General features: G+C 38.8%; 2 protein-coding genes across 4 annotated transcripts; one reads left to right on the plus strand and one right to left on the minus strand.

The window, feature by feature from the left end:
• Window positions 1-2,018: 2,018 nt before the first annotated feature.
• On the minus strand, window positions 2,019-11,145 carry LOC125240025 (tetranectin-like). Of its 2 annotated transcripts, XM_048147844.1 has the most exons (7): window positions 10,999-11,145; window positions 9,758-9,835; window positions 6,661-6,792; window positions 5,843-5,983; window positions 3,740-3,940; window positions 2,735-2,956; window positions 2,019-2,267 (listed from the first exon to the last, which is right to left on the minus strand). In XM_048147844.1, exons 1-7 carry the CDS (start codon window positions 11,060-11,062, stop codon window positions 2,101-2,103), a joined length of 1,005 nt encoding a protein of 334 aa, XP_048003801.1. In that variant the 5' UTR covers window positions 11,063-11,145; the 3' UTR covers window positions 2,019-2,100. The 2 variants fall into 2 exon arrangements, with proteins under 2 accessions (XP_048003801.1, XP_048003802.1); XM_048147845.1 differs by lacking the exons at window positions 9,758-9,835; window positions 10,999-11,145 and adding an exon at window positions 7,680-7,797.
• Window positions 11,146-13,041: 1,896 nt separating this feature from the next.
• LOC125239820 lies at window positions 13,042-21,189 on the plus strand. Of its 2 annotated transcripts, XM_048147527.1 has the most exons (6): window positions 13,042-13,142; window positions 14,122-14,397; window positions 15,300-15,440; window positions 16,902-17,093; window positions 18,268-18,489; window positions 20,845-21,189. In XM_048147527.1, the coding sequence occupies exons 1-6, from the start codon at window positions 13,091-13,093 to the stop codon at window positions 21,009-21,011; spliced, it is 1,050 nt and encodes a 349-aa protein (XP_048003484.1). In that variant the 5' UTR covers window positions 13,042-13,090; the 3' UTR covers window positions 21,012-21,189. The 2 variants fall into 2 exon arrangements, with proteins under 2 accessions (XP_048003484.1, XP_048003485.1); XM_048147528.1 differs by lacking the exon at window positions 16,902-17,093.
• Window positions 21,190-21,675: the final 486 nt, after the last annotated feature.

Consider the following 21,675-nt stretch of genomic DNA (forward strand, 5'->3'; position numbering starts at 1 on the left):
GGGGAAAAAACATTTTCATTTTCATAATACTATTTATAATATTTAGGTATACTCAAGAGAGCACATATAGGTTGGGAAAATAATAGTTATTAGTAGTATCTTAAGTATATCTAGTTATGAACTTGAACATTTGTCCTCCATATACTCTTGGACGGAATAATATGCCTTTGATATTAAAAGTGTTTTTAATTTTGATGAGAATGAGTTAAGGTTTTTTATATTTCTAATATTGTTTGTGATGATTTATTTGTGTGTGTGTGTCTAATATTGTTTGTGATGATTTATTTGTGTGATGAGCACAGATCCTCCTGAGTCATGGAAGTTTTCTAAGTATTTGTATGTTATATTTATCGTTGTCTGAGTACCTGAAACACAAGCCTTCTTGAGCTTACCGTGAGGCTCAGGCAATCTGTGTAATAATGACCTATAATATTTATTTATTAAAAACAAAAAAAAACTTTTTTATGTGAACAAGTAATTACTTAGATTAAGTACATTACAACTAAATAAGTTCGTCAACAACAGTACATTATGATACAAGTCTGGAAAAAAGGAAGTTCGAAACGAGTGGCGATAAATTGAAACACGACCGAAAGTGTTTTAAATCGACACGAGTTACGAATTTCCTTTTCGCACGTGTATCGTACGACGTTTATCAGTACAGATGGTCTCCCGAAGTTTCGAGCCGACAAGAAATGAGCCACTTCGCGCTCTAGTGCATGAAAAAAAACCGGCCAAGTGCGAGTCGGACTCGCGCACCGAGGGTTCCGTACAAACATTAAAATTATTAAAAAAAAATATATTATGTGATGTAACTAAAAATTTATGGTTTTCGTAATTTTTCCTTTATCTATGCTATAAGACGTTGCTTCGTACCAAATTTCAAGATTCTGAGTTCACGGGAAGCACCCTGTAGGTTTTGATTCCCTTGCAAGTGTCGAAAATTTGCGGCATAAACGGCTGTATCTTTTGATTGCGTTGGCTTAGAAGTTTGATTTTTTCACAGCTTCAAGGGACAGTAGACCTGAGTAATTGATATAAATTTCAGCTTCATACCTCCACGCGTTCCTGAGAAAAAGGGTCTTGACAGACGGACGGACGGACAGACGGACAACAAAGTGATCCTATAAGGGTTCCGTTTTTTCCTTTTGAGGTACGGAACCCTAAAAACACCATCTGTACTGAAAAAAACATTTTTCACCACACCAACTGATAATGGCTTTTTTTGCTATTCGAAAGCAGATAGTAATATTGCATTTTATCCACAAGAGTGCAAAATAATTTCATACAAACTTTGATGTCTTATGCTGGCTGGTAGATTTTACCTTTAATGATGATTTTGAATCATAAATATTGAATAAATTGATGGATTTGATTCAGTTTGATGCTTTATTAGTCAGTATTTTGTTCGTGTTGGTGTGGTGAAAAATTTTGTGTCTCACTCGGCGGCAAAGTTTAACCTTCGTGTCTTGAAACCCTCGCAACGCTCAAGCACACATTTTGAACCACTCGCTACGGTTCAATATTGGAATCTTTCGCTTGCTCGGGTATCAATATTGACACGTGCGGTTAACCAACAACTTTGCCCTCTTGTAAAACAAATAACTATTTCACGATATTAGGATACTGATGTGCAAGTTGCGGAAACTTTCGAACAAAAATCTAAATTTCTTGAGAAATTCACTAAACTTGTACGAAAAATAAAGGGAATTTAAATTTATGAAATGGAAAGTTTCCATCCATACAATTGTCCATACAAAGTATGGAAAGTTTCCGAAGTTTTACTATGTGAAAATTTCAGAATTTTGGAATCTTTCCGTCGGCACACCAGGGTGGCTAGCCGAATGGCACAATCGCTCACGAAACGCTCACGAAACGCTCACGAAACGAAGCGCTAGTAGATATCTATCTCTATCGCGCTTGCGTATTGGCGCGACAGAGCCAGCGGCGTATCGCTTTCGTTTGGCGTCGGAGAAATGCCATTCGGCTACGGGGCCAGTACTTAGCTGAGTCAGGCTCTTACTACAACTTAGATCCTATGGGTTTTAGGACGCATAAATAAAAGAATCATGAACAAAAACAGTTTTTACTATCTTAATATTACATAGAACCATCTCGTTCACAAATAAACGGGTTCTTGTGTGCACAGTGGGCACCGACTAACCCCTCGCCGTCCGACGCGAGGTCCCCGCAAGGCTCCTCGCTGCCATCGTCGCTCGGCTCACCAGACGCCCAAGAAGCGTAGCCAGCTTCCTCTATACTTTCACCTGGTTACATAAATAACCGCAAAATTAAAATTTTGGAAAAACCCCCGACCGCGACATAGTTGACCGATTTTCATGAAACATGGCTAAGAGCACTCCCGACTAACTCAGCTTTCAGATAAAAAAAACTAAATCTAAATCGGTTCATCCGTTCGGGAGCTACGATGCCACAGACAGACACACACACAGACAGACACGTCAAACTTATAACACCCCTTTTTTAACCCCCGACGCAAAAACGACGGGGTGTTATAAGACGGGGTGTATGTCTGTCTGAACGGATGAACCGATTTAGATTTAGTTTTTTTTTTGTCCCTACGGGTTGGAAGGTCAGATGGCAGTCGCTTCCGTAAAAACTAGTGCCTACGCCAAATCTTGGGATTAGTTGTCAAAGCGGACCCCAAGCTCCCATGAGCCGTGGAAAATGCCGGGATAACGCAAGGAGGATGATGATGAGGCGAACAACATACCATGGATAGTCATCCATAAATCCTTCCTCCAATAACTGAACCCCACATGGGCTGTTTTGGAGAAGCTCTTGAACCGTCGAGCTAACGTCACAGCTTCATGTCCGCTGTTTATGATAGCCAGGTACGATCCCTCAGCAACACAAGTGGCGTATGCTACATGCCAGGACACGAGTTGTTTGTGAATCTTGTGGCAGGTCTTCGTGAGTTTGTCGTAGATGTATTCTGTAAAATGTGTAGTAAATTAGTTTTCAATAAGTCAAAATAGACCACTGTTACATAGAGGGTGCTGCACCATTTATGCTAAAGGCACTGGTCCCATCGCGAGCTAGTAAGCTATGAGCTATTGGCTATAAAAACGAACAAAAGATTAGCAGCCCCGTGCAAATAAAAGAGACACGGCGATTTTAATAGCTCACCGCTGGGCGAGTAACTATAAACATCGCCGTGTCTCTTTTATTTGCACGGGAGTGATTATCTTTTGTTTGCTTTTATAGCTGATAGCTCATAGCTTACTAGCTCGCGGTGGGACCAGTGCCAAATGTTCTCGTGAAATCTCACATTTGATGTCTCTCGAGCTATAAATCTAGTTTTGTCAAAAGTGACACTTAACGCCATCTACAAGTATAATCGAAAGCTACAAGACATTTTTTTTGGCGCCATCTATGTGTGGTGTATTGTGCCTGCTCGTTCCCTGAAAAGATCGCTCCCAAGTAGTATGATCTCCGAAGTGTACTAGTTCGTTCTTTTAGGACATTTAGGACAGTAGTACACCGAGAGAGCGAGAGACAAATTGTGCATATGGCGTAGAGTAACGCTCGCTCGTACTAGCCGAGAGGTCATCGGCCGTTTTCGCGCGCTCTCGGTCCGAGTCAGTCGGTTTTAGTTCGGTTGCGATCGGATCACACGGATCGCTTTGCTGTCATTGTCACTACTCGGCTCTTCGCTCCTTTCTACAACTCTTCTGATAGTTATTCCTCTATGGTTAGGTACCCTAGCCTGACTCACCTGTGTCCATAGTCCCACACAATTTGAACTGGCTAGGCGGATCTCTCTTATAGCAGATGAAAGGTAACTTCTCCTCACATCTGCTGTCAAGCAGCGTCCGCCCACGACCGCTGCGCTGCATGGCCAGACAGTTGCCGAACTGGTTGACATTGCTTGGATCTCTGGGTATCCAAATTGGCGGCATTTTTTTCAGCGGAATGCCTGCGGATGACAAGAATTGTAAAAAAACTTGCGACGTTTCTTTTGTAAAGTTGACTAGTTTAGTAAAACCCCTCACAATGAGCTTTTGGGTAGTCATAACTCATAATATTGTAGTACATTGTGCAACAAGGGGAGGAAGTTGAATATTACTAACGAGAGTAAGTTAAATCGCGACGGCTTGTTAGTAATATTCATACTCCCCGAGTTACACACAATGTTTTTCATCACACTCGTAATGTAAAAAATATGTAATAGATGTAAAAAAGTTAAGTACGGTACGAGAAATTTCATTATTCCTTTGGGAGAACGATTTTTCTGTAACTCACGCTCCGCCTGCGTGCACTAGCACATTTAAAGTGCGGGTGTGATGAAAAATAACTTAAACAAGAAATTTTTACGTCAAATCATTTAAATTTGTACCATGTTACAAACTTTAAGCACATCTCGGACACTGGCGATCAAATATATGAAAAAGGCGCGTTCTTAACACAGTCTAAACTCGTGTAGGTGAAAGCGTACCATGCTTGTATGAGTGAGATATGACAGGTCGACTGTTCGCGTTTTTGACAGGCGGTAACTGTGAGGTAACCGAGAGGGAGTGGGCGGCGCTTTCAGCGGGGAGCGGGAGTGGCCATACTGTACGAAAGTACTCTTATACTGTGCTTTAAGTGTCGAGTAGTGGTACTGATAATTTACGCTATTTGACGCGTGATTATCGCTAGATGTCACAATTACAACTCTTCCCTTAGTTATTCCTCTATGATAGAAACTTACCTTTACAATACAATACAATACAATACAATACTCTTTATTGCACACCTCACATAGTTTACAAGTAATACACAAGAAACAAAACAAATTAAACAGAGGTAATAACAACAGGCGGTCTTATCGCTTAAGAGCGATCTCTTCCAGACAACCTTTGGGTACTGGAGTTAATATAATCAGAATATATGGTAGGTGGCTCTAAAAAATATGAGAAGTAGAATTTAAATACAACCAAACAACACAAAACACTCATTCAAATAGACATACATAAATAAGTATAACCTTAAACATAAGAATAGAATAGAATAGAATAGAATATTTTTATTCGAAAGCACACAGATAATAAACAATTTTACACTGACATAAAATAGTAATAAAGTGCCACGAAATGGCTTCACCTCAGCATATTGCTGGCGACTTCCAGCGCTGGTCTTCCGGTGAGACCATTAAGTGAGAAAAATCACGGAAGGTAACATAACATACAAAAGAAGAAACAAAAGGAACAAAAAAAGCATAATTTAAAAATAAAAAACATGACAAGAATAAAAACATGGCTAGACGGACTTTATGTTTTGATAGCGACCGAACCTGAATCAGTCCGGTCGGATATAGCGTGGCGTGACATTAAACGCTCGTGTACTAGCGCCAACGGACGTTACATGAACTAAAGATGACAATTGACACAAGACAACAGATTTAACAATGTGACGTGATAATGAGGATGGATTACAAAACTGTACCAAATATAAACTAATTGAGCAACTATCTTAATAAGGTTTGCAAGTTGTCGATTCCATACACACATAAATACATATATAAAAAGGTTTATCTCTAGTTAGGTCTAGCCTTCTGTTATTCTTTTTTTTTTGCACCACCCGTAAATTTTATTTCGATCGCCACTCGACTATCTGAAGGTTGTCTGTAAGAGACCGCTGTTTTAGCGATAAGACCGCCTGTTGTTACCTACCACGTTGTATCTGTTCTGAATTATGTTTCTTTTTTCTTCTGTAGTGTGCAATAAAGTATTTTATTATTATTATTCTAATTAAATCTAAGAAAGGGAAAGATAGTATTCTTTAAGGTTTGATTTAAAAGAGGCAATAGATTGAGAACGTCTTAATTCAACAGCCTTACCTTTCAGAGAAGTAAAGTATCCCTTGCTGAACAAGTCGTTGACGCCTGTGAACACTTGTAGTATCGGCGGTTTGCTGGTCCGGAGTATTCTACTCATGGTCGTTACTAAGGCTTCGGTCTCTGGGGACGCCAGTTCTGCTCCTGGGGCAAAATTAGTTTCCAAATTTAGCTTTATTTAAGCGGTGTTCTAAAGCTAAGCTACGCTTCAATATTGCGGCCAAGTTAAAATGGGACTGGCCCCGAAGTAGAATGGCATTTCTGCGACGCGAAACGCCACCGAAACACCGCTGTCTACGTAGCCGAAATGAAACGCTCACGAAACGCTCGTAGATATCATCATTAGCAGTTCCACTGCACCAAATGTCACTGTTCTGGACGTAAGTGCATGCTGTTCTTATAAAAATACCAAAGTCACTATAAGTGTGCCGTTCAGATTTGAGGAGTTCTGTTCTGACCATCATCAGCAGTTCCACTGCACCAAATGTCACTGTTCTGTACGTAAATAGCTAAATGCATGCTGTTTTTATAAAAACACAAAAATCACCATATGTATGCCTTTCTGATTTGAGGAGTTCCCTCGATTTCTCCAGCATCCCATCATCAGAACTGGATTCTGATAAAAATGGGACCAATCTGTTCGATCAAAAACACATTTTCAAAATCGGTCCATTAACGACGGAGATATAGTGGAACAAACATAAAAAAAAAAAATAAAAAAAAAAACATACAGACGAATTGAGAACCACCTTCCTTGAGATTTGGGTGCGGCGGTTAAAAAAAATGCTTTAAAGTTTAAAATATGGAAGGTAAAGTCCTACCTTCATCGTAGCACTTCAGTCGAGCGTCATTCCAGGTGGCGGGAGTGCGATGTAGCTTCATAGACCCATTTGCCGCCACGTACTCGTAAGAGATGTACTCTTGAGCTGGAGTCAGGTTCTGTGGTTGAGGTTCTGGAACGTATAAAACAAGATATGATCGAGGGGTGAGTGATCAAACCCAATAAGTTTAGTTTTGTATTTAACCCCTGACGCAAAAACGACGGGGTGTTATAAGTTTGAAGTGTCTGTCTGTCTATTTGTGTGTGTGTCTGTCTGTGGCATAGCTCCCAAACGGATGAACCGATTTAGATTTTTTTTGTTTGAAAGCTGAGTTAGTCGGGAGTGGTCTTAGGCAATGTTTCATGAAAATCGGTCTACTATGTCGCGGTCGGGGATTTTATCAAAATTTTAATTTTGTGGTTAGTTTATTGAAATTTAAATTTAAATCACGCTTGTAGGTATGACAAAAGGGGTAGGTAGAGCACATGCAACTAGTCAATTTTCAGTGCCACTTTTGACAATTCACGGTGACATTGCAGTGACAGGTTGCCAGCCTCTCGTCTACGCCACAATTTAACCCATATCCTACAGTAGATTTCTACGACACCCACGGGAAGAAAGGGGGTGGTGAAATTCTTAACCCGTCACCACACGGGGAACTTATTTCTATGTTGTAATAATACGTCGAATAAATGAATTGCGATGTTTTGTAGTTCTGCTATTTGAAGTAACGAATCAGCGATGAAGAAATATTAGTTGAATAGTATTTATAATAACTAAGAAAATTTCAAATAAATAGTGGTTGAAACAAAATTACTCAAAACAATTTTACTCGAACTAAACTTTCGATGATTTGTTGTCGATGAAATGATATTCGATGACAAGTTTGTCGGCGAAACGAGGGTACACCGGATATCGGTCTGATATCGGATCGGATAATGTGAAAACGCACTTCATTCGTAAAGAAATTTTGAATTTCGCGTCATTTTCAGTGATTTTGATACAGTATATAATATTACCTTTATTTCCCATAGATATTAGCATATCCACAATTCCCGTCGAAGGCTTCAGGACTCTTTCCGTAGGTTTGATAACCATCTTCAGTGGTCCAGTTTTCTTTAGCTTTTTGCGGGGTATCTGGTCTGTGCAAAAACAAAACGAGTATGTAGGTACCTAAGAAGTAGATTATATTCATATTCATATCCGTTTATTCATAAAATTACAAATTTTACATGTCAATTGTTTTACATGTCATATACATACTAGTTTTTGCCCGCGGCTTCGCTCACGTTAGAAAGAGACAAAATGTAGCCTATGTCACTCTCCATCCCTTCAACATTTTGCCGTGAAGGACGGGCAAACAAACAGACACACACACACTTTCCCATTTATAATATTAGTATGAATGTTATATTAACATAATAAAATTGTATGTAAACATTAAAAAAATGAGTCCATGAACAGAAAAGTATTACTTTGCTCCCTCATAGCTGGGAAGAAAAGTCCCACTTTGCACCCCTCCTAGCAGAGAAAAAAACCGGCCAAGAGCGTGTCGGGCCACGCTCAGTGTAGGGTTCCGTAGTTTTCCGTATTTTTCTCAAAAACTACTGAACCTATCAAGTTCAAAACAGTTTTCCTAGGAAGTCTTTATAAAGTTCTACTTTTGTGATTTTTTCATATTTTTTTAACATATGGTTCAAAAGTTGGAGGGGGGGGGGGGAACGCACTTTTTTTCGTTTAGGAGCGATTATTTCCGAAAATATTAATATTATCAAAAAACGATCTTAGTAAACCCTTATTCATTTTTAAATACCTATCCAACAATATATCACATGTTGGGGTTGGAATGAAAAAAAATATCAGCCCCCACTTTACATGTAGGGGGGGTACCCTAATAAAACATTTTTTTCCATTTTTTTATTTTTGCACTTTGTTGGCGTGATTGATATACATATTGGTACCAAATTTCAGCTTTCTAGTGCTAACGGTTACTGAGATTATCCGCGGACGGACGGACAGACAGACATGGCGAAACTATAAGGGTTCCTAGTTGACTACGGAACCCTAAAAATGAGTCCATGAACAGAAAAGTATTACTTTGCTCCCTCATAGCTGGGAAGAAAAGTCCCACTTTGCACCCCTCCTAGCAGAGAAAAAGAACCCTTTTCGAAATGGTGATGTGAAAACGATGGCTACCTAATGATTCTCCGACAATTTTTTAGCCGATTATTGATTCGCCGACAACGATTCGCCGAATGCCATTTAGCCGAATAATCAAACTATCGCTGTCACTTTTGGTCGAATAACGTTACGTAGAATCTTGGTTCGCATACAGTTCAGTTCGCTTCTGTGCAAATTATCCGAACTATTATTGGACATTTTTCATTTAGCAAAGTAATATGTTCGTTTAGGCCACGTTTAGTCGAATAACGTTTCACATTTTATACATTGTTAAAATATTTTCGGACGAATAAATTGTCGCTGTTGTAAAAAAAATTACGCACTTAATAGACACTTTTTTTCTTACGTACATATACATACATATAATCACGCCTGTAGCCCATAAAGGGGTAGCTAGAGCACATTAACTACTAAGTTTCAGTGCCAATCTTGGCAAAAGAAGTTGAAAGAAGTCCAGATTGTGACATTGCAGTGGCAACGCCACAATTTAACCCATACCTCACAGTCGACTTCTACGACAAATAAATGTGAATTAATCTTATAAACGATCTAACAACTAGATTTTTGAATCCGCAGAACACTTTGTACGCAAATTCCAGGCTCCAGTCAACTCACCAAAAAAAAAACAAATGATCACTCGACCTATTGTGTTTCGACCAATTCTGTGTCGGCCAATTTTTACAATCACTAAATGATTATTCGTCGAAAAGTAAATCGGCGTATCAAATTTCTGCCTACCGACTTCGTTTACGAACGAATATTATGCGAAATGAGAATCTTCCAATCGTTATTCGGCCAAAACAGACGTCGGCGAATCGTTGTCGGCGTAACGAAAATCGGCGTATTTTATTTCGGAATATCAATCGGGCACCGAAAACGATATTTAACGTAAGCATTTGTGCATTTGACTACATACCCAGGACTCTCTCCAAATTTTTCATAACTGTCTTCAGTGCCTCAGGTTTACCGTCGGGTTTTTTACGGGGTATCCGGTCTGTGCAAAAAGAAAAAAAAATGTAGATTATTTACGTACTCTAATAGGTAATGTGTAAACAATATAAGCAAATTTTGTGTGTGTGTCTGTCTGTGGCATCGTAGCTCCCGAACGGATGAACCGATTTGGATTTAGTTTTATTTGTCTGAAAGCTGAGTAAGTCGGAAGTGTTCTTATCATGTTTCATGAAAATCGGTCTACTATGTCGCGGTCGGGGGTTCAAATTTTCATTTTGTGCATGAAATAAAACTATGGAAACGGATTAAATCGCGTATAATGAACTTAAAATACATCCCGACGTGTATTTTAAGTTCATTATACGCGATTTAATCCGTTTCCATAGTTTTATTTCATGAGTAACTATCGCGGTAACCGAAGACAATATTATTTTCATTTTGTGGTTAGGTTAGTCTCAAGGATGAAACATTGGCATAATGTAGAGTTGGTATTACTTGGTATCGACGTTTATGTCTGCTTATTACCTAGTTCGGCCCGTCGGCCATTTTTTTCCCATAAGGTTTTTTAAAAAACACTAGCTTTCTTTAAATTTTAATTCTCAAGGGTGATTCTTATATATGTGATAGACGAAGGATTTGATAATCATCATTCCCTAATCCTTTAAGAGGGAAAATATAAAAAACCCCATAACTTGTAGTCCATTTATCTGGCTTTCAGAATCACTTAATGTTATAACCAAAGTATTGATTTTTTTTACAAAGTTTACTAAACGCCGACATCCGTTTTTCTCATTTTAGGTCAACTTTGCGTGGGTTTATTTATTACTAGTTTTTTCCCGCGGCTTCGCTCGCGTTAGAAAGAAATAAAAAGTAGCCTATGTCACTCTCCATCCCTTCAACTATCTCCACTCAAAAAAATCACGTCTATTCGTCGCTCCGTTTTGCCGTGAAAGACGGACACACAAACAGACACACACACTTTCTCATTTATAATATTAGTATGGATACCGTTAAGAATTGGAGATTCTGAATAGTTGTTGTAGACACACTCTTTAAGATAATAACTACATTTATTTTGTTTCATTTTATTGAGAGATGTGAGCAGCATTTGTTAAACGCCGAATGAATTTTTGAGGATTTCGTACGACCCCCTCTTAAGAAATTAGGGTAAGTTAGAGAGACTTAAAAGCGTCTGGTAAAAGTTACCTTCGTGTATGCTATAAACACATGTCACAAACAAAATTAGCACAAAACACACAAACACTTTCATTTTGATAAAAAAAACACTCGTTTCGCGAATATTAAAAGTATTAAAACACGTTGCACGGTGAATCGAGTAGAACAGAATTCTAGTCAAAACTTTTCAAGATCTTCAAATTCGACTAAGGTTTTTTGACTTATTTAAAATATTATTTTCAAATGAAGCATTGAGTTTGAAGATGAATAGACGTAGATCGTAGACTTAATCCTAGACAATGACTATGTTTAAGAATCTTCAGAACTATAAATGGCATGAAATTTGGGACGTCACATCCTTGTATAATGTTTGTTATTTAAATTTAGACAATTATACAATAGATTGTTTAAAATAATATTCGTGAATTCTAATAGATATACTATCCCCCTTATTCATAAACGTACTCTAAAGTGTTCAAGCCGATAAAGTTCGTTTGTCCCTTTCCGACGTATTGGTGTGATAGAAAAGGACAAACGAACTTTATCTGTTTGATAACTTTAGAGTACGTTTATGAATAAGGGGATATCAAAATACTGAGGAATTAAGAAAAGTAACAACTAGAAATATTGGATACTATACGGCTCGGTTTCGCACGTTTTCGGGTGTTAATATAGTGTAAATAAATATCGTAGCCTAGCACCCACATAGTATAAGCATAGAATAGACATAAGACCCCCCCTCCCCCCGGCCCCCCCCTTTCTTCCCGTGGGTGTCGTAGAAGGCGACTGTGGGATATGGGTTAAATTGTGGCGTAGGCGAGAGGCTGGCAACCTGTCACTACAATGTCACAGTTTCGTTTTCTTTCAACCCCTTATTTGCCAAGAGTGGCACTGAAACGAGTAGTTTCATGTGCTCTGCCTACCTCTGTATCCCATAAAGATACAGGCATGATTGTATGTATGTATGTATGTATGTAGACATAAGAAGATCATACAACCCCCATACATTAAATAATAATAAATAAATAAGTAATAAATAAATATTGGGGACACCTTACACAGATCAACTTAGCCCCAAACTAAGCAAAGCTTGTACTATGGGTGCTAAGCGACGATATGCATACTTAAATAGATAAATACATACTTACATACATAGAAAACATCCATGACTCAGGAACAAATATCTGTGCTCATCACACAAATAAACGCCCTTACCGGGATTCGAACCCGGGACCGCGGCGTAGCAGGCAGGGTCACTACGCGCTAGGCCAGACCGGTCGTCAAATCTATTAAACTGAATATCAATAAATGCAAATATTAACTAGTTATCGTCCGATTGCACATATCACTGATTTAGGGCCAGTTGCATCAACCACATTTAACAGACACATCATCGTCACGCAGCAGATGGCTATGGAACTTCCCATACAATAAAATTTAACGAACGATTTAACGGTGACAGACAGTTTGATGCAACCAGCCCTTAAACTTTCACGATTATTACACAATTATTTTTTCCCCTCACTAGCTCGGAAACACGTATTTTGTCCTTCAATACCAGCGGGTAAAAACGCATTTTATCGACTAGTGGGTAAAGTAATTTGACCTTGAATAAAGTCAAATTAACTGCTTTAAAGTTGATAAAAGTAGGTGAATCTAGTAATAAAGATGATTTACCACCTGTGGAACTACTGGAAGCAGTGTTAAACGCATTTTTTGCGTTGTAGTTTCCTCGCTATAGTGAGGGGAAAAGTTTTGTGTTTCACTCGGGTGCAAATGTATTTTACTTCTCGTGTGTTAAAAAATTCGCAAGTTCAGCATTCTATTCTCGAACCACTCGCTTCGCTCGTGGTTCAACTATAGAATCCTTCCACTAGCTCGTTTTTCAATTCCACACTCGGCGTTAAAATACAACTTTGCCCCCTTGTATAACAAATAACTATTAAATCGGGACTTAATCGCGTATAACTACATATTAAACTGACCTCCAACGTTACGTATGTTTTTTTCCTTCATCAACTCGTTATTAAGGAAAATATGCTAATAAAGGAGAATCAGACTTTATCAGACGCCTTTGAACATTCTTATCGCATTTGGTGTTTTTGTCTCGTGTGGTGTAGACATGTTTACAATTACTGTTTGTCTGTCTGTGGTTATCCTTATTGCCACTGCAGGTATGTATTTAAATACAGGTTGAAAGAAAAAACTACCGTTCAAATTTTGCATAGGGGTATTTTCATAAATTGGGACTGAAAATTAGTGAAAGTTGTTAACAAAAATTAACTCGATGCCAGTTTTAAGCATGAAATTTCAATAAAAATATTGCTTTTGTGTTAATTACATAAACTATAAGCAATAATCTATATTTAGAACATGAAAAAACTTGGTTTTTAGACAAATTTGATTCTTAATTTGTCGTCATAAAACTGACATCAAGTTAATTTTTGTTAACAACTGTCACTAAGGGCTATTACCTGGACCTCATTGGTCCGGTTTCCCAACTAAGTCCTTATTATTGTCGCAATTTTAGGTTGTTCCCATAATAAAAGTTGTTTCCTATAACATCGTGAGAAACCGGACTAATTTCAATAAGGCCTAGTTTAGTTACCCTTCGGGTTGGAAGGTCAGATGGCAGTCGCTTTCGTAAAACTCGTACCTACGCCAAATCTTGGGATTGGTTGTCAAAGCGGACTCCAGGCTCCAGGCCAGGGAAAACGCAAGGAGGATGACTTTGATGATGATTTGATCACACTATTTAAATCATTTACCTGACTTTATATTTTTTTTTGTTATTTTACCTAATACATAGGTATCTGTATTAGGTAAAATAACCCTGTGTGGTGACGGGTTAAGAATTTCACCACCCCTTTTCTTCCCGTGGGTGTCGTAGAAGGCGACTGTGGAATATGGGTTAAATTGTGACGTAGGCGAGAGGCTGGCAACCTGTTATTGCACTGAAACTTTAGTAGTTTTCATGTGCTCTGTCTACCCCTTTATGGGATACAGGCGTGATTATATGTATGTATGTATGTATGTACAGGTAAGTGAACAACCAAGTCAGGACCTTCTAATATTTCTGTATTGAAATGAAGCGGTTGACAAGCATATTTTAGAATTTTGGCAATTTTAACATCATTAATGAATGTATTTCAGATGCCTCCCCAGTCGACCAATTAAAAGATGAATCTTTATCAGATATACAGAAAATCAAAGAAATACAAGACACGGAGAAACCTCAGCAGCGAAAGACCAGAAACCATGAGAACTATGAACTATCTGATTCACCAATAAAAGAGAACATGACAGAAAAAGACAAAATGATAGGACATGATGAAGACTATGTGTTCTACCAGAATGCAAACGGATCGTTCAAGCTTCATAGTACTCCTTCCAACTGGGCGGTCGCTCGTCTGGTCTGCTACGACGAAGGTATGTCAAGTGTCTATATCATGTCACGTGTCTATAGCATGTCAAGTGTCTATAGCATGTCAAGTGTCTATAGCACGTCAAGTGTCTATAGCATGTCAAGTGTCTATAGCATGTCAAGTGTCTATAGCACGTCAAGGTTCTATAGCATGTCAAGTATCTGTAGCATGTCAAGTGTCTATAGCATGTCAAGTGTCTATAGCATGTCAAGTGTCTATAGCATGTCAAGTGTCTATTGATGGAAGGAAACGATGACTTGGTTATGAAGATGGTTTATTACTTGAACGGAGAACTGAAGACACTGATACAATTTAGGATGTTAATAGTAGCAGGATCGAAACAAGAATGAATTCCCAACGCACCAGAACATTCATCTGACTTTTTATTTAAACATTTAAATTATGTTCTAAGTGCGTTTATGTGGCTACCTAACATTTTCTTTAGTTTACAAAGCATGCTGATTTTTCCAACATCTATAGCATGTCAAGTGTCTATAGCTAATCGGTTCAGAAGTTTCGGAGGAAACTGGCTGTGACAGACGGACAGACAGACGCACGAGTGATATAAGGATTCCGTTTTTCTATTTTGAGGTACAGAACCTTAAAAAATACACTTTTCCCATCACCATCACCAAAGAGTACCTTTCTTCCCTGTAACATTTTTCTGTTCAAGAATGTCGCCGATGAGTTTGCTCATAATACAATCTATTTTATAATTAAAATAATTCATACTTTATAATTTCCCCATACGTGATGTCATGATGTGAAAAGCATTACCTATGTGTCACATGGTATTATTTCCACCTAGGGCGTTAACACTTGAATCACTACGCTTAAGATTATCTTTTAAAATTTGGGCCCTCGCTGCCAATATTACATGTAACAAAATATATTATTTTGTCACAGGTGCGGAACTAGCTTCTCCAGAGAACGATGCCCTACTAGCAACAATGAGCCAACTTTTGTTGACGAGCAGTCAGCCACCGCTGCATATCTTCACCGGCATCAATGATTTATACTCTAAAGGATTCTTTACTTCTATAAAAGGTATCCCAGCTTCTCCACCAATTTTGTAGCGCCATCAATGACAAAATGTCGTATGTACTTGTCCTATTTAATAGTAATTGTTGCGTGATAAAATCTCTGAATTTATTCATTTCTTCCACACATCGTAATAAATTACGTTTCACTGATTCAAACTTTCACGATTTTTACACATATTTAAAATTGCAAACGGGACTTAATCGCGGAGGTTAGTGTTTAAAACATAGTAAATACGCGATTAAGTCCCGTTTGCAATTTTAAATTACGTTTCGTCAACGTAATCTTGGCAACTAAAAAAGGTGCGAAATTTTTCTATGGAAATTAAATCTTCGACCCTACATTTTCAATCAATTTTGAAGTGTTATGACTCGTCGATGGTTTTGCGAACGTCAAAGAGACAAAAGGCCTTTGAGCCCTACATTTCTCAAATTTAACGCCTCTTTTTAGTGTCTGTGACAAGACAAGTCATTGTGGCTAAGGAAGAAACCTGCATATTTTAGCGAAGTAATACCATAACTAAGGAAAGAGTTGTAACTCCATACATCAGTAAATTAGGTTTGTGCCGTTTCGTTCGTTGATCGGAGCGCTCCGATCTCGTTCAATCGCTCCCACGAACTAGTTCGCTCTTTTAGGTCTTTTGCTCATTTAGTTCAGCCAGACCAGCGACCACTGCGGTCGGAAAGATCAGAACGAATGGGACCGAATAGTGTCAAAATGATACGAATAGTCCACAGATAGTAACACTCCAGGTTGTATGTAACCGAAGTTTAATATGAAAACTTGACTTTTTTTGTTGCTTGCTAAGTAGCTCTCGCTCTCGGTCGGCGCAGTCACACATTCGTTCTCGATCCAAACCGCTCGCGCTCGCCGATCCTATACTGAACTAAATGAGCAAAGACCGATTTTCAGACCACGGAAAGATTCAGTTCATTTCGGTCATTGATGGGATTTTATTCCTAACAGTTCATAGTTCGTGAACGACACAAGCCTACAGTAAATGCAAGTTATTTGCATATCTAGCGTCAATCACGCGTTAACTAGCGTAAATTATCAGTATTGCTACTTGCCAATAGATGACATAGAGTCTATGGTAATCTTATACTTTTAAACGAGCAATTCTTGTATATTTATTTATTTATTTATTTATATATTTATTTACACTGACGATCTCGGAAACCGCTCTAACGATTTCGCTGAAATTTGTTATGTGGGGGTTTTTGGAGGTGAAAAATCGGTCTAACTTATCCTTAGGTCCCGGAAAACGCGAATTTTCGAGTTTTCATGCGTTTTTCTTCGCGCGCCATCTCGTGTGCAGTAGTTGTACTGTTAAGACAGAATTCTTTCGGTCGATTTTTGAACTAGATGGCGACACATGTCAAGGATACAAAACAGAACCGAGCGAAGCTCGGTCGCCCAGATATTACAGAAGTAAAGTGTACAACCCCTAACTCTCTTTATGTCTAGGTATCCCCATATCATGTATGCCAGCACACTGGGCGCCTGATGAACCTGACAACGTGAACCACGGAAACAACTGTCTCGTCATGCAACGCAACGGCCTATTGCTTGATAGCAAATGCGATGATGTCTACCCTTATATCTGTTATAAGAGACAGCAGAAGGGCCAAATCAATCTCTGTGGAACTACTGATACAGGTATCTGGTATAGATTCTCAACTAATAGGATAGGCTCAGGCCCCGTAGCCGAATGGCATTTCTCCGACGCCAAACGAAAGCGATACGCCGCTGGCTCTGTCGCGCCAATACGCAAGCGCGATAGAGATAGATATCTACTAGCGCTTCGTTTCGTGAGCGTTTCGTGAGCGTTTGTGCCATTCGGCTAGCCACCCAGGTCTTAGAAGAGCTGGTACACTGAGAGAAATTTGCATTGTGAATTTAACAAGTTCGACTTGTTGCGGTTTATCCGTTTGAATCAGCCAAACGTATGTTTAAAACAATATGTGTCAGGTTGTTTTTATAAATATGACTTGTTGATTCAAATATATTGCCGATTCAAATGACAAGTAGCTTGTTGTTTGAACCAAAGAGCACGTAGGCGCTATTTTAACCAAAAAACTTGTTGAACGAACATGAAAACTGGTTGTATTTTCTCTCAGTGTAGCCTAGCGGTAAGTACATGCGACTTTCGTTCCAGCTCGTATCAATGAGTTTTTCGGAATATATGTGCGAAATGTCATTTGATATTTGCCAGTCGCTTCTCGGTGAAGGAAAACATCGTGAGGAAACCGGACTAATTCCAATAAGGTCTAGTTTACCTTTCGGGTTGGCAGATCGCTTTCGTAAAAGCTAGTGCGTACCAAATCTTGGGATTAGTTGCCAAGGACCCCAGGCTCCCATGAGTCGTGGCAAATGCCGGGATAACACAATGAAATTAAATGAAGTGAAATGAAATATTTATTTTCCAAGTAGGCATATTACAATGCGCTTATGAACGTCAAATAGAGCTACGCCGGCTCTAACCCTACGCCTCAGACTCGAGAAGATTTCAGTCACCCCTCAGTTGGAGGGGGGGATGATGATGATAGGCTCAGGGTACGTAGCCGAATGACACAAACGTTCACGAATTGCTCACGAAACGAAACGCTTGTAGATATCTATCTCTATCGCTCTTGCGTATTGGCGCGACAGAGCCAGACGCGTGTTTCGTTTTCGTTTCGCGTCGGAGAAATGCCATTCGGCTACGCACGCTGGTCTTAAACATTCTATCCTGCAATCTAACGTGCCTTTCATGATGTTGAAGGATGGGAATTTTGAAGATCAATAGTGCCCAACTTCCATGATTTAGTCTTGAAAGCTGTTCTTTTCACAGAATACATATTCAACAAACACACTAAGTCATGCCACAAGCTCCATACAGAATTTGTACCCTGGCAGACGGCATACGCCACCTGTGCCCGCGAAGGAGGGTACCTGGCTATCCTGAACAGCGAGTATGAAGCTCAGACCCTGGCGAGGATGATCAAGAGTGAGTGGATCTGGGCCCATGTGGGGTTCAGCTATTGGAGGAAGGGCTTGTGGGTGACTATTCACGGTAGGTGTAATTTATATTATTAAATTAAAACGGGACTTAATCGCGTAAAACTTACGTTTATATTTGACATTACATCCGTGGTCAAGGGGAGACTGGCTGGGAGTTGTATCAACATCTTCTAGCTGTACGAGTTTTTCGAACTACCCGCACTTGATTGTCATTAGTCACTTTTACGCTAGGGTTGCCAATCTGCCTACATACAACACTCACAACATCAGATGGTATGGGACGGGAAGTTTTCTCACGTTTAGGTACACTTGCTAATCATTGGATTCCACGAAGATGAAATCCCTTGCCCTTCATTTTGATTGAAATTACGATGTTTCCCGATTTCAATCGCTTCACGTACTTTCTTGCTATAGTAAAGACGTTCAGTTGAAAGGACTTTGCAGTTCAATCCAGTGCTTTGGTCCTGAATCCAGCAAACTGAAGTGCCTAATTGAGGGTTGTTAATAATTAAATTGGCCATTTCTCAAAATTTTGGCACCGACAGGTGAAAGATTTGCTTTTTTTTAAATGTCGCATTTTAAAAAAAAGATTTGTAGGGATCGTTTGAATGCGTCTCAAACATTTCAAAAATGTCAAAGGCACCGATATCAATTAATTATTTTAGAAGTTATGATCGATTAAAATTCAGGTGAACGACATCATGATCAGGTGAAGGATAAATATACACAGGTTATCGACAACGGCAGCAGGTTAACGACAAATTAGTACAAATTTGTATGACACATTTGACAAGTTAACGACAAGCGTCGCTAACCTGCGTCCGTAGTCGATCACCTGTAGTTTGGTGGTCATTCACCTGATATGGACGTCATTCACCTGCCCATCAGCATTATAATAGTTTTTAACCGCCGCCCAAATCTCAAGGAAGGGGTCATTAATATTTTATACCCGACCTTTAAATAAAATTATAATATAATAGTTACTCTGAAGTATAATGAAGTGACTTCACTTCAAGCAACCACTTGCTTACTGACACGGTATTTAAACTATAATTAAGATTTCATTTTTTAAAGGGGGGCAAAAAACAAATGAAAAAATTAAAATATGCAAATAAATCACAGAAGAGTTACTTATAATTATAAAAATATAAGGATACTCATTATTATTATTATAATACTCATATTCTAGATTATGTTTTAATACTCATTATCATTACTTATTGATCCGATTGATCGCCCCTCGTAATGGTTCATCTGGCTTATGACAAGTGATCGACGTGTCGGTTTCCTGTCACTGAGTCGTTCACCTGGCTTTATCGCACAGGTGAAGGACACACACCACAAAAAAGCAACAATCCTTTGAGAAATGCAGCCTAAACCGATATAAAAGTAATACTTAATTTCTCATTTAACGCACAAAAAAAATATTGAAGGTGTAAAAAAAGTATTATTACGATTGGTAAATTTATCATTATTGTCATCACCCTGTCCCAAAATGTCGTTCACTTGCCTATTTTAGCCAGGTGAACGATGCACAGGTGACCGACAAAATGGCAGTTATTTCGCCAAAACTCAAAAAGTATTTGCCGAACGAACTAAATATTTAGGTGCCTAAAAATAAGCAACAAAATACGAAACATATGTTACAGTTAATGCATTATCTCAAACAATAACCAGTTTATGATTGACAGAATAACGACTACTTACCCGTTACAAACTCCCGTTCGAGATAATTAAAAATTTCTATTTTCTAATCAAGGCGCAGTGAGCACGTGCCGTTGCTTGCAGGTGATGGCCGATACTGGCGGCTTCGATTCATGCGGGGTGGGGCGGCAGAGGTGGAGTAGGGATCGCACAGTGCTTGCGAGTTTGTCTCGACAGGTCAACGACAAAAACGGCCGTGGACAAACTTTAAAGCCAAATAACTTGGAATATAAGTGTAATATTATTATCAGATACTCTAGTTTTAAAAGTTAAGGATATATGCAAATAAAATACAGCAATAAAAGTAAGTAAAGTTAATAGTTTGTGTACTTTACACAACTCGAAACATGAGTACTCCGCGTTGGGACACGGAAGGTGAACGACCAAACTTAGTTACAATTGTTATTTATTTCATTAATATAAAATAAATCGATTTCAAAGCATCAGGCCTCTATGTAAAAACTGTCTTTTAATATGTATTGATAATTTATTTATGAAGATATTGTATACTAAAAAAAAAGTTCTAACATAAACGTAGTGACAGGTGGGGGTGGCAAAATTTTGAGAAATGACCAATTGTAATTTACTTAGAAAAAGTGTGCGTAGTAGAATGCATAAACGCGTCGTGGATGAAGCGTGAGCGAATCGTGAGGCACACTATTTAGAAAAGCCAGTGTTGTTATTAATATTTTTTTTGAACCAGGTGAAACGCTGGCCCAAGCTGGTTACGACTCCTGGGCGCCAGGGGAGCCCAACGATTGGAACGAGGAGCGTTGCGGGAGCCTCGCCGCCGACGGGCACGCATTAGTCGACATTGATTGTGTGGACCACGCGAGACCGTTTATATGTGAAAAATCTAGCTCTATGTAATTATTTCCACATCAGATGGAATAAGGGTACTTTATTGCGTGAAATCGTGATTGCGTGAAAACTATATAGAGACACATAGTCATTTAGTCAATCCTTGGAACGTGATTCAAATGTACATATTCAGCTTGTTACAATTCTCATTTAAGTATTTGTAATAAAATGATTTCCTCTCTTTGCATTACGTTTGTTCCTTCTTGTTTGCCCTGTTGAGGTGAAAAGATGTATGTGCGCCAAGAGACCAAACTCATTTACATTTCGTGACTTTTAGTAAATTATTTTAAAGATTATTTTGCTCAAGATTTATTAAAACCACTCGCTTTGTTCTTGATTATAGAATCTTTCGCTTCCACTCAATTGCTCAAAAATTTTCAATGGCCTCTATTGTCAAGTAAAATAAAGGTGACAGCTGGTAACTAGAGCTACTAAAAGCAAAATTGTCACTCTATGATAATATCAACTTTGCTCTCTTGAACAAATAACTCATCATCCTCTTCTTTGCGTTATCCCGGCATTTGCCACTGTTCATCGGAGCTTGTGGTCCGCTTCACAAATAACTACATACATACATACATACATACATACAATCACGCCTGTGTCCCATGAAGGGGTAGGCAGAGCACATGAAACTACTCAGGTTTCAGTGCCACTCTTGGCAAATAAGGGG

The sequence above is a fragment of the Leguminivora glycinivorella genome, chromosome 26, assembly GCF_023078275.1.
Source record: "Leguminivora glycinivorella isolate SPB_JAAS2020 chromosome 26, LegGlyc_1.1, whole genome shotgun sequence".
Taxonomy (NCBI): domain Eukaryota; kingdom Metazoa; phylum Arthropoda; class Insecta; order Lepidoptera; family Tortricidae; genus Leguminivora; species Leguminivora glycinivorella.

What these genes read in the sequence shown, in the direction of transcription:
- LOC125239820 (XM_048147527.1), top strand. Translation starts at nt 13,091, where the DNA reads ATGTTTACAATTACTGTTTGTCTGTCTGTGGTTATCCTTATTGCCACT. An exon ending in TATCCTTATTGCCACTGCAG is followed by an intron (nt 13,143 to 14,121) that starts GTATGTATTTAA and finishes AATGTATTTCAG; the next exon opens with ATGCCTCCCCAGTCGACCAA. An exon ending in CTGTGGAACTACTGATACAG is followed by an intron (nt 17,094 to 18,267) that starts GTATCTGGTATA and finishes TTCTTTTCACAG; the next exon opens with AATACATATTCAACAAACAC.
- LOC125240025 (XM_048147844.1), bottom strand. Translation starts at nt 11,062, where the DNA reads ATGAAAGTGTTTGTGTGTTTTGTGCTAATTTTGTTTGTGACATGTGTT. An exon ending in TGTTTATAGCATACACGAAG is followed by an intron (nt 9,836 to 10,998) that starts GTAACTTTTACC and finishes CTTTTTGCACAG; the next exon opens with ACCGGATACCCCGTAAAAAA. An exon ending in GTGTGGGACTATGGACACAG is followed by an intron (nt 2,957 to 3,739) that starts GTGAGTCAGGCT and finishes CACATTTTACAG; the next exon opens with AATACATCTACGACAAACTC.